Source organism: Euleptes europaea, chromosome 11, assembly GCF_029931775.1.
Source record: "Euleptes europaea isolate rEulEur1 chromosome 11, rEulEur1.hap1, whole genome shotgun sequence".
Classification (NCBI taxonomy): domain Eukaryota; kingdom Metazoa; phylum Chordata; class Lepidosauria; order Squamata; family Sphaerodactylidae; genus Euleptes; species Euleptes europaea.
In genome coordinates, this window is record NC_079322.1 from 5,304,324 (window position 1) to 5,317,009 (window position 12,686).

The following is a 12,686-nucleotide window of genomic DNA, read 5'->3' on the forward strand; positions in this document are numbered from 1 at the left end:
CAGAAATGCTGCCAGTATTGCCGCTGGCCTGTGGACACCAAGAATCAGCAGACGGGCTTCCAACTTCAGAGGTCTCAAGCCTGAGTGCAAAGTGACCCACGACTATCAGAAGGCTTGGGAAATAAGCTCCCCCCCCCCCCCAACAACTATGCTCAACTAAGACCAACAATATATGGCTGAGAAGCAACTCCACATAACAGATGCAAGAAGTCACTGCAGAGTTCTCTTTGGTTTTCTAAAAATCTGTACCAATGAAAACCACGGGGACAGATGTCAACTTGCCTGCAACATGAGACAGCCACTTCTCCAGAGGAACCAAGTTTTTCCAGGAAGAAAACTGATATTCTGTATTGCAATAGATGCCATTCTGAACTACTGACAAAGCCATTCCCATTTTCATAGTATGTTTTTGAATTATTGAATACAGAAAGGGGATGGAAGGCAGTTGTCAAAAGTCCTTTGGCTGAAGCAGATCTGACTTCTTCCCTAGCAAAGAGATAAAATTACACAAAGGCAGTAATGCACCTATTCAGTGACCCACACCAAGGATGCTTCTGCCCTGCACCACCAGGGCATACAAACTGCCACAGCCAGGAATGTTTATTGCTTTCTCTTTTCAGCATCGGGAACACCGGACTCTATTTAAAATAAAGAGGCTTCAGCTGTGCCAATTTTAGGTCAAATATAGTATGCTGCAGCAAAAGGGATTTTTTTTTTTGCCTTCAGAAAATATGCACTACAAAAAGGCACCACACACCCAGCACTCCAGTAGAGGGAAGCATCCCTGACCAGAGTTGTGTGCGCTTAGTTTAGATTGTTATGGGTCTGAAAAGCCTTTCAGGGCTGTGCTCTCGAGGAAGAAGAAGAGTTGGTTTTTATGTGCCGACTTTCTCTGCTACTTAAGGAAGACTCAAACCGGCTTACAATCATCTTCCCTTCCCCACAACAGATACCCTGTGAGGTAGGTGGGGCTGAGAGAGCTGTGACTAGCCCAAGGTCGCCCAGCTGGCTTCATGTGTCGGAGTGGAGAAACAAATCCAGTTCACCAGATTAGCCTCTGCTGCTCATGTGGAGGAGAGGGGAGTCAAACCCGGTTCTCCAGATCAGAGTCCACCGCCCCAAACCACTGTTCTTAACCACTACACCACACCGGCTCTCATCTGAAGGTATCTGATCAGTTCCACTGATGACATTTTGGTCGTGGGAGCAGAAATGTTTATTACATTTGTACTCACTCCTCCCCCTCCCCCGATAACCAAGGCAGTCAGCAAGGTGTTTCTCAAAACCGATCCCATTTTTCGCTTTCTGACTACTGAGGTAGTACAACACTTCTCACAGGAATCAGCACCATTGGTGAAAGGCTTAATGTGAGTGAAAAGGGGTTGGCGCACCTATTCTTAAGCTGACCTCCATGGGCCTGTCCTGAGTCTCAAAAGATGCAAAAGTGTTCTCAGAGTGTGGGCCAAACTAGACACCTGCCCCTGTGTGTAGAGCACATCCAGGTTTCATCATGGGACACACACACACAAATACACAGAGGGACCCCTGCATTTGCTCACTCCAAAAGACCCTCTGACTTGACTGCCAGAGGCCTGGATAAAATATCCAGTTTGAAATCTCAGCATGGCTCCCCCTCATTTCACGCTGCTCCAAAGCAGTGGTGACTTTGCATCGGCTGTGCTGCAAATCACAGTTGATCCGGAGCCGAAGGGACCAAAACCCTCCACAAAACCAAGGAAAGCTCATGCTATTTTAACAGAACACCACTGGCATAAACTGCCTCGCTAAGATGCAGAGGAACACAGTGGTAAAAGAAATACGTTTCTCTGAATCTTGATTGCTTCCTCATTTAATGTTCCGCTTGTGCAACACAGGTAACGCCGCAATTCTTGGCTTCCTGAAGAGGTTCTCCAAAGAGAGTGATATTTTCCAACAAGTTGTAAGTCCTTCTTAGGAAGAGACAGGATAAACTATGAATCCCGTTTCCTATACAGCTCCTCACCGCAATTAACTGACTGCCACTGTTTACTTCTGAATTAAGGGTTCAACCAAGTATGTAGTACCACATTTTTAATGGACAGGCACCATATGCCATTCATATGGTCCTGTTACACTATGAAGAGTACATCTACATCAGTTGTCTTCATGGGCAAAATAGTATCTAACGGGGGGGCCCGGCAAGTCTTCTTCACCGTCTGTTTCTGGAGCAAAGGACACAGTGAGGTCCACGTACTTCTTATCCACGGATGGTTTCATAAGTTTTTGCATCCTACAAGACAGGAATAAAAAAATATGAAGAAATAAGCACTGGAAAAGAAGTGTCAGCCTTTCCTGAATCTCTAGATACAAGCTTTAATGTGTATTTGTAAGAGATCCATTACAAACACACAGCAAGGCCACCAACTACAAGAGACTACCTAAGCAGAGTAAAATTTGACAGTTAGTAAAAGAAATAAGTCAACAGAGAAATCAGTTTCTAAACAAACAGATTTAGGATGCTATGGAAACATTACACTGCTGCTGCAGGGAGTCGTTGTGTTGGTCTGCAGTCGAACAACACGCTCCCATCCCCCGCTGCCTTGCTTGGAAAATCCAGATCACATTTTGCACATGCTCACACCCAACTATTCAGTTCTATGGAAGAAAGGCAAGGGGAAGAAGCAAAAGCCTGCCAGGGAAGAGATGCCAAAATGCTGCAAAACCCTGCAGCAAAGTTTCCAAAAATCCCCCCCCCCAGTCTACCATTCTGGGGACAACAGTATTTGATGATCCTTTTAGGTGGTCTACAGCATTTAATGTTCCCTCAAGACCACTTCAACACAGGCCCAAGACAAAAGGGCTAAGTGGAGAAAATCCCAGGGGCTCCGGTCACAGACAACTGGGCAAGCAATAAAGACTGTTCTCCTTACTTAATAACCATACCTAGGCTGGGGGAACTTCTTGGAAAAAACAATTAAAAAGGGGAGGGGCTGTGGCTCAGCGGTAGAGCATCTGCTTGGCATGCAGAAGGTCCCAGGTTCAATTCCCGCCATCTCCAGTTGAAGCGACCAGGCAAGTAGGTGATGGGAAAGACCTCTACCCGAGACCCTGGAGAGCCGCTGCTGGTCTGAGTAGACAATACTGACTTTGGTGGACCGAGGGTCTGATTCAGTATAAGTCAGCTTCGTGTGTTCATGTATGTCCAAGTTCTGTGCTTGGGATTCCTAGGGAGTTTGTCTTGGGTGTTGGGACACGATGGTTTTTGTCTTGGGTGTTGGGACACGATGGTTTTTGTCTTGGGTGTTGGGACACGATGGTTTATCTAGGGGCCAGTGGAGGATTACAGCAGCCTTTCTTGCAGATTTCCAATCCTATATCACTAGGTATTCGAATTACAGACTTAGCTGACATCATAATAAAAAGGCCCACTGCTCTTATAACTTTTACTAAAAAAAAAAAAAAAAACCCTTTCCAAAGATTTAGTTTACCACCACCTATGGGCTTCAGTTTCACACAAAACCTCGAATTCATGAATTTAAAACATGGGTTCAGGACTGCCCCTGGCCACAAAAAAAGGCCTCTGTCATTAACCAAACAACCCTTGCAGTTTTGGGCTACATCCTGCATCCTGTTATTCTATCAGCTGCAGCTGATTCGCCAACTCTCTCACTATCTAGACTCGGCTGACTGGAAGGGCCTTCTCGCGAGCCAGATGTTCTGCCTTCCCCTCAGCACTCCTACAGGGCGGATATAAAAAAATCCCCATCTCAAGAGAGATTATAAGAACATAAGAAAGGCCCTGCTGGATCAGACCAAGGCCCATCAAGTCCAGAAGTCTGTTCATACAGTGGCCAACCAGGTGCCTCCAGGAAGCCACAAACGAGTGCAGCAGCACCATCCTGCCTGTGTTCCACCGCACCCAAAATAATAGGCATGCTCCTCTGATACTAGAGAGAATAGGTATGCAGCATGACTAGTATCCATTCTAACTAATATCCATGAATACCCCTCTCCTCTATGAATATGTCCACTCTCCTCTTAAAGCCCTCCAAGCTGGCAGCCATCACCACATCCTGGGGCAGGGAGTTCCACAATTTAACTATGCGTTGTGTGAAAAAATACTTCCTTTTATCTGTTTTGAATCTCTCACCCTCCAGCTTTAGCAGATGACTCCAGCTTTTAGCAGATTATGCCAGTGTGGGGCATAGGGGACGCAGAAACCATGGAGCGTATTCTCATCCGCTGCCCTTACTGTGAAGAGATTTGTGACAAATTTATTTGGCCTTGGACTAACGGGCTCTCAGATAACTCGGAGTCGAAGAGGGCAAGGAAGCTGCTCTCAGATGAAAATCCAAGAGTTTCCGTTGATACTGCTAAATTTTGTGCCGCCTTGTCCAAAATTAGGCGCAAATTGTTGGGATAACCTGCCTTATTATCTAGGTATATAGTAGTACCCTCTTAGGATTTTCTGTAGCCTCCAGTGTATCTTATACTTGGAATTCCTGGTTCTAATGTTTTAACGTTTTTTGTATATGCCTGGCTACGTGCCGTATCAATAAATGACTGACTGACTCGGCCAATTTGGCCAGGCTGTTCCATGCTTCTGCAACCACTGTATTCTGTTGGCTACTGTTTGAACAGACTGCTGGACTTGATGGGCCTTAGTCTGATCCAGCATGGCTTTTCTTATGTTCTTAACCTCCAGCTGGATTACTGCAATGCACTCTACGTGGAGCTGCCCTTGAAGACCACCCAGAAACTACAACTGGTGCAGAATACAGCAGCCCAACTATTGTCAGGGGCTAACTGCCAACATATGTTGACCATTTTGAAACAGCCACATTAGCTGCCAGTCTGTTTCCAAGTCCAATTCAAGGTGCTGGTCATGTACTTGAAAGTTCTCCACAAACTGGGACGCATGTATTTTAACGACCGTTTCCTTCCATATGTCCTCTGTGTGGCGACCACAGTCACCAGGCAGCCACCTGTTGGTCACCCCACCACTTAGGGTGGCCCGTCTGGCATTGACCAGAGCCCGGGCCTTCTCCATCGTGACTACAGCTCTGTGGAAGAGGCTCCCTGAAGAGGTGAGATGGGCCGCTCCTTGGAGATCTTCAGGAGGCACTGCAAGGCCTGCCTGTTTGCCGGGGCTTTGGAGGGGCTTTGGGTGGCAGGCATCTTCTAAGGAGGGGGGGGAGGTAGATTCGAGATTTGTTATTTCATTTTTGGTTTTACACTGAAATGCTATAACTATTATCTTAAGCCACCTTGAAACATGAAGATAGACGGGATATAAATGTTCAAATAAATAAATAATAAATTTATTAACAAAGACGATGTATACTGTTTTCCGCTTTAAGAATAAACTGCCTTTATGCTCCAGGAGAACAACGGGACTTTTTACCAGATCTTCGGGTTAATACTTACGTCAGCTTCAATCTCTTTACGTGCCCAGGCATTACAGGGACATACAGCATTTTGACCCCCTGAACCACCATGGTTGGCTCAATCCCGTATTTCTCCTGAAACACACAAGTGCAACAACATTTTGTGCTGCCAGGAAGCCACATGGCACAGCCAATTACAGATTGAACAGGACAACAACAAATGTTCTACCCAAACAAATGTATTTAACCTTTTTTGTACAGAAAAGCAGAATGTGATTTTTTTTAAAAATTGAACATTTCCCATTGGTATGTGCTCTTTTAATGCCTTATTTGTCATGAAATCTGAACAACAGGACTGACAGCGACTTGAGAAGTGGTAAACAATCATGCAATCACTACACCAGATAGACTTTGCAGCTGTGAAACAGGCAACCTTGGCACCTTGCTCCATTGTCTATTGGGTTGTCCATAGTTTAGAACTATGTTTGTCTCTCCCTTTCTAAAGGATCTGGTTCACATTCCAGCCCATTGTAAACTGCAGACCCTTTTGGCTGGAAGTGATCATAATATCACCCTAATACAAAAAAAACCCTCTATACTAACTATAACAATAAAAAAATCAGTATAGGCAGCCACACAAATTTCCACTAATACTGATATATACTTTATCAGTGGTAGCCATATAGTTCCAACAACAATACACAATAACCCCAATCAAAGGAGTCTAATTCACCATAAAGTAATCACAATATTCCTCTCCATACAGTCCTTAAATTGAACTTGCTGTTCAGCAGTGTAGTGGTCAGCTGCAGGAAAATCTTGATAAGCTCATGATGGCAGTTTTCAAAAGCACAGACAGCTCACCATGTAGGTAAATGCTACTGTGCAGGCTCTTTTGAATAAGCTGTACGTCTACATGATGAGCTGGTGTGAAATACACTGAAGAAGAGAGGAGCCTGGCCTTTTTTTTTTTTTCCTCTCCCGAAGCGCATGCAGGGATGTTTCAACCCCCGAGCCAGGAGGTGCGGCCCTGCTAGGGGAGGGGCTGTGGCTCAGTGGCAGAGCATCTGCTTGGCATGCAGAAGGTTCCAGGTTCAATCCCCGACATCTCCAGTTAAAGGGACTAGGCAAGTAGGTGATGTGAAAGACCCCTGCCTGAGACCCTGGAGAGCCGCTGCCAGCCAGAGCAGACAATACTGACTCTGATGGACCGAGGGTCTGATTCATTTTGAGGCAGCTTCATACATTCATGTGTTCAAGTTTGCTTATGACCACTACACTGCTGAACAACAAGTTCAATTTAAGGACTGTATGGAGAGGAATATTGTGATTACTTTATGGTGAATTAAGACTCCTTTGATTGGGATTATTGTGTATTATTGTTGGAACTATATGGCTACCATTGATAAAGTGTATATCAGTATTAGTGGAAATTTGTGTGGCCGCCTATACTGATTTTTTTATCATAATACCACCCTAGCAGTTGCCAAGTTCCCCCCCTCCCCCATGCAATCAAATCTAACAGTTAGATAGATCTGAGCAACCTTAGGCCCTAGTTGTCACAGGTGTATTTATTGTTGTTATTGTTGTTACTTTTTGTTGTTGTTGTTGAAACTGTTTGTGTTCAAGACTGTTGTCCTAAGAGCAGAGAATAAATGAGAATGGCAATCGCTACACCACAATGCAACCAGACAATTCGGGAAAACCCTCTTTTCCAGAACAGTTTCTATAGCATATTTAAAACGGACGTCTTACTTTGACGGCATTTATGAAATCCAAGAGTGTGAAATCGTCTTTTCCGTAAATTGTCCATCTGTCCCAGATTGTAAATGATATCCCATTTCTGTCACAAAACACAAATGGAAAGCACAAGATTTGTTGCTGTAATGTATTTTCCAATAATTGTTGATAGCACTAATTAACTTTAGAGGTTTAAAGGGGAGCTGCAGGTGACTTCCCTGTTTTAATCCCTGGGGTATTCTGCATTCCTGGGGGGGCAGGGCCCAAAAAATGATGCCTTGGGTAACTAGCTATCGAGGGACACGCAGTACTGCTTTGGCGCTCACAGGATTATGGTGAGGTTTCTCCTTAATCTGTTAGCAGTTTGGGGTGGGGGGAGACAGAAGAAATTAATATTGTATTTTAAGATGCTGAGGATTAGATTATTATATCTAATTCTGGAGTGCAATTGAAAAATCCACCCAGAGGAGCTACAGACAAATTGGGGGGGATCTACAACCCTGGGGAAAGCCCCAAATTTGCAGAAAAATATGAAATGTAAAATTATACACTGGGATTAGAAAAACCTTTAAAAAAATCACAGAAGCAATGTCTACTTCTTAAAGAAAAGCATGCTGCTGCAATCTCACAAAATTACAACCCATAACCAAGTCTGCTGAGGGTTCCACGTCTCAGTGTGGGGGAGGGCTGGAGAGAGACTGACTAAATGAAGATGATAGAAGGGAGAGATGATAAAGCTGGAGGGTGCGGGAGCAAAAAACCTGACGAGGGGAGCAAGTGAAAGGGGGGCAGAAGCTGCCAGAAAGGAAAACACAAAAGGGTACGTTGGTTTCTGGGAGAGAAGGAAAGGGAAGAGTCTGGAGGCACTGCCAGTGGGTGGCAAAGAGGGAGTGTGAAAGTTAAGACACCCCCACCCCCGTAAATCTTCCTGGGTCCCTCACTTGTAAAAATATATTTTTTAAATGTACTAGATGATAATGGAAAGGGCTGAGGTGCATCTTTCAAGCATGAAATACATGAAAAGATGAGCCAGGCTTTCAAAGAGCTAAACAGAACATTATGTTAACAGAACAATGAGATGTCAATAATATTCATGCTGCTCCTTTCAACATATATGGAGGCTTTGGATTTCCTGATCTGAGAGTAATTATTGAGGTGATCCAAAGGACAGTAACTATCCCATTCTTTCACTTGATTTGTCCTGTTTACCTTATGGTGGTTTTTCTCACTTCCGCAGTTTCTGTAAAGACAATTACTGGAATGGCCAAGTTGAAAAAACAGTTCTTATACGCTTGGAAAGGATAACCACCCACAACTTTGATCAATTCCAAAGCAACCTATGAGAGAAAATGTTGAGATTATTCATTGTGTCAATGAACACTGATATACCCTGTAAGTAACACAGAGCAAAATGAACTGCACATAAGTGGATCAGTACCCTACTTAAGTAGGATTTACTAAGTGTAAACAGAAGTGTCCAGTTACACACACATTCACAATATGTAATGCACTGGTATCCCATTCTTTCTAGAAGCTCATGGAGTTATAAGGGAGCAATCCAGGTATGTGGCCATTATTAAGGCAGCCTTGATTGAATTTTATCAATTGAGATATTAAAAAAAACCTCTTACAGACTCTGAGATTCGCCCATAATACACTTTAACATGACCTCATTTGGGGGGGGGGGTGTCGTCCGTCAACTCTGCTACAGATGACCTATTTCCAACAAGATTTAAAACACGACCGCCTCCGAGCCTAGTGGTGATTTGGGCCTTTTAAGAACAGCAACATTTTCTGCTTAATTGAGGCTGACCCAGAAGTACAAATGCAATAATGCAATAATAAAAGAGCACTCACCAGGCCAGCGACAGCAGCTGTAGAAGTCGCGATGGCGGGGATGATCTTCCCAGCGATCTGCTTTGTTTTCAGCCGGTCTGCTGGTTCGATGTTATACATTCTGGCTCGCAGATTAGACGCAGCTGTTATAAAATCTATGTGCCCGTTACTGTCGTCGTCCTTTTCAAAGGCAAGTTCTTTCATTTGCAGATCACCTGTTCAGACACAAAATCACTATTCAGAATTCTTGGTTATTTAGCTTCATTTTTCCACATATGTTTCATTTAACCAGCAGGAGAGATGTAGGATCCTTACTGCCCGGGTCCTCATTATGATCTACTGGCACAAGGGACTTAAGGCAGGGTAATGCCAATGATGCACTTAATGGCATGCTGGCTTCAGCACTGGCACAAGGACCAGAAGATGGCAGTGCCAAAGGAAAGGATGGATTTAGTCAGTATCCTCTGTGGCCCCAAATCAGGGATCCGCTCCTGGTGATGGTGCCGAACAGGAGCTCCCGTTAACACAGAGCAAAAAACGCCCCCCCCCGCCAGAACTACGAAGCATAGGAGGCTAATGCTCATGCTGCAGCCCGTCACAGCACACCAACAGCAGCAGCAAATCAACCCCAGACAGAAAACCCCCGGCCTCAGATAACAGGTTTGCAGCTGAATGTTATATATGGTTCTGACCTCATATCTGGAGAAGAGTAGTGTGTTAAGTGCCATCAAGTCGCTTCCGACTCATGGCGATCCTATGAATCAATGTCCTCCAAAACGTCCAATCTTTAACAGCCTTATTCAGGTCTTGCAAACTGAGGACTGTGGCTTCCTTTATAGAGCCAACCCATCTCTTGTTGGGTCTTCCTCGTCTCCTGCTGCCCTCAACCTTTCCTAGCATGACTGTCTTTTCCAGTCACTCTTGTCTTCTCATAATGTGACCATAATGTGACCTCAGTTTAGTCATTTTAGCTACTAGGGTCAGTTCAGGCTTGATTTGATCTATAACCCACTGATTTGTTTGGCAGTCCACGGTATCCATAACACTCTCCTCCAACACCACATTTCAAAGGAATCTACTTTCTTCCTATCAGCTTTCTTCATTGTCCAGCTTTCACACCCATACATAGTAATGGGGAATATGATGGCATGAATTAACTTGACATTGGTGGCCAGTGACACATCCTTACCCTTCAGAATCTTTTCTAGCTCCTTCATGGCTGCCCTTCCCAGTCTCAATCTCCTTCTGATTTCTTGGCTGCAGTCTCCCTTTCGGTTGATGATGGAGCCAAGGAATAGAAAGTCTTGAACATTTTCAATTTCCTCATTGTCAACCTTAAAGTTTAGTAATTCTCCTGTAGTCATTACTTTTGTCTTCTTGATGTTCAGCCCTTGTCCTGCTTTGGCACTTTTTCTTTTAACTTTCAGCAGTAGTCATTTCAAGTCTTTGTTATTTTCTGCCAGTAATGTAGTATGGTTGGCATATCTCAAATTGTTAATGTTCCTCCCCCAAATTTCCACTCTGCCTTCATCTAAATCTAATCCAGCTTTCCTAATTATATGTTCTGCATTCAGATCGAAGAGATAGACAAGGATGTATTTTATCTCCCTGACACCTTTTCCAATTGGAAGCATAAGAGTACATTACAATTGGAGAACATAAGAGTACATTATTGGGCACTTTGATGACGGGAGCTATGCTAAATTCGCTAAACAGAAAATCTACCACCTGGGTCCACACCACAGACTACTGTAATGCATTCTACACAGAAGTCCCATCGAAGTCAATTCAGAGACTCCAGTTGGTACCGAATGCTGCAGCTTAGTTATTTCCGGAAGCTGGGCGGAGTGCGCCTGTCGCCCCGCTCTGCAGTCACTCCATTGGCTGCTCAGCAGTTACTGGGTTCAGTTCAAGGTATGGGCTTTAACATACAAAGACATAAGAACATAAGAAACGCCCTGCTGGATCAGACCAAGGTCCATCAAGTCCAGCAGTCTGTTCACACAGTGGCCAACCAGGTGCCTCCGGGAAGCCCACAAACAAGACGACTGCAGCAGCATTGTCCTGCCTGTGTTCCACTGCACCTAATATAATAGGCATGCTCCTCTGGTACTGGAGAGAATACGGTAAGTATGCATCATAACTAGTATTCATTTTAACTAGTAGCCATGAATAGCCCTCTCCTCCATGAACATGTCCACTCCCCTCTTCAACCCTTCCAAGCTGGCAGCCGTCACCACATCCTGGGGCAGGGAGTTCCACCCTTTAACTATGCATTGTGTGAAGAAATACTTCCTTTGATCTGTTTTGAATCTCCCACCCTCCAGCTTCAGCAGATGACCCAGCGTTCTAGTATCATGAGAGAGGAAGAAATGCTTCTCCCTGCCCACTCTCTCCACACCATGCATAATTTTATAGACCTCTATCATGTCACTCCTTAACAGCCTTCTTTCTGAGCTAAACAGCCCTAAGCGTTTTAAGGGACAGGGACTGGGGACTATAATACTACTATACTACTATGAGCTGTCTGTTCTGCACATATGCTCCTACAATGCTAAAATTACATCGTGCCATGTTTAAATGCTTATGCTGTTATCAGGTTTGTTTCAGCTCAGCTTCCATATTTCTCTCATCCAAACCCTACTGCACTGTTTCTTGGATGCCCCGCCCTTCCAACCCACTAATGAGAAGAAACCCTCACAGTAAGTCCTCTCCACTGATGGAGAACAATATGGGGGAGAATTTAGCATGGAGTCCCAGAAGAAGCCAGGACACAGCTGGGATTTTCAAAACACAACATGCGAAGGAAGAGAAACGGACCTCGGAAGAGAAAGAAAGCCCTTCCCCGTTGTTGTTTGCTTCTTCTCCCTCCGGAAGGTGGCACAAAGGGCCCTCATGGGCCACACTACTCTTCTCTTAGCCCTCCTCCTGCCTCCCCTCAAAGTACCTCAACCTCTACTCACTCCTGGCAGCTTGGCTGGCCAAGATGGCGTTCTCCAGCTGAAGGACAGCATTCCTCTCATCCTCACTGCTTACTGGGATAGGATCCGGCTTCCTTAGCGTTTCATCCGTTTGCACCACCTGCAATCATGGGAGGGAAATTAAGGAAGCGCCGCTGCAGGAGCCCTTCTCGGGATGAGTCTTCTTTCCTCCCACACTGCCCTGCATCACCACCCACATGAGCATCCTAGGTGCAACTCAGAAACCAAACAGAGAGAGCAACTGTGCGTTTATCCCAGGCAATTTAATCTGCTTTGCTCTCCAAGACTTGCACATTTAACTTTGGCATCGGGCACCATATGCACTGAAAGTGTACACCTACAATAATTTTGAGAAAAAAGCTTCTAAAGAACACTCTGCCACAGGAGAAGCTAAACGCTGCATTTGTGCCGAACACCTTGCAATGTTGTAAATAAGAGGATCTAAATACTTCATGAATAAGAAGATGAAAAAGAAGAGTTGGTTTTTATATGCTGACTCTCTCTACCACCTAAGGAAGAATCGAACTGGCTCACAATCGCCTTCCCTTCCCCTCCCCACAACAGACACCTTGTGAGGTAGGTGGGGCTGAGAGAGCTGTGACTAGCCCAAGGTCGCCCAGCTGGCTTCATGTGTAGGAGTGGGGAAACAAATCCAGTTCAACAGATTAGCCTCTGCTGCTCATGTGAAGGAGTGGGGAATCAAACCCGGTTCTCCAGATCAGAGTCCTCCGCTCCAAACCACTGCTCTTAACTACTACACCAC

At 44.9% G+C, this 12,686-nt stretch overlaps 1 protein-coding gene across 1 annotated transcript in view; it reads right to left on the reverse strand.

Annotated features, from left to right (window-relative positions):
* Positions 1-2,133: 2,133 nt before the first annotated feature.
* Positions 2,134-12,686, reverse strand: part of UBA6 (ubiquitin like modifier activating enzyme 6) — a 62,303-nt gene continuing 51,750 nt past the window's right edge. Inside the window, exons 27-32 of the mRNA XM_056857197.1 lie at positions 11,906-12,023; positions 8,964-9,157; positions 8,316-8,443; positions 7,122-7,209; positions 5,407-5,501; positions 2,134-2,269 (exon numbers count right to left, since the gene is read on the reverse strand). Coding sequence (XP_056713175.1) covers positions 2,134-2,269; positions 5,407-5,501; positions 7,122-7,209; positions 8,316-8,443; positions 8,964-9,157; positions 11,906-12,023 — 759 coding nt within the window. The remainder of the gene's footprint in view (positions 2,270-5,406; positions 5,502-7,121; positions 7,210-8,315; positions 8,444-8,963; positions 9,158-11,905; positions 12,024-12,686) is intronic.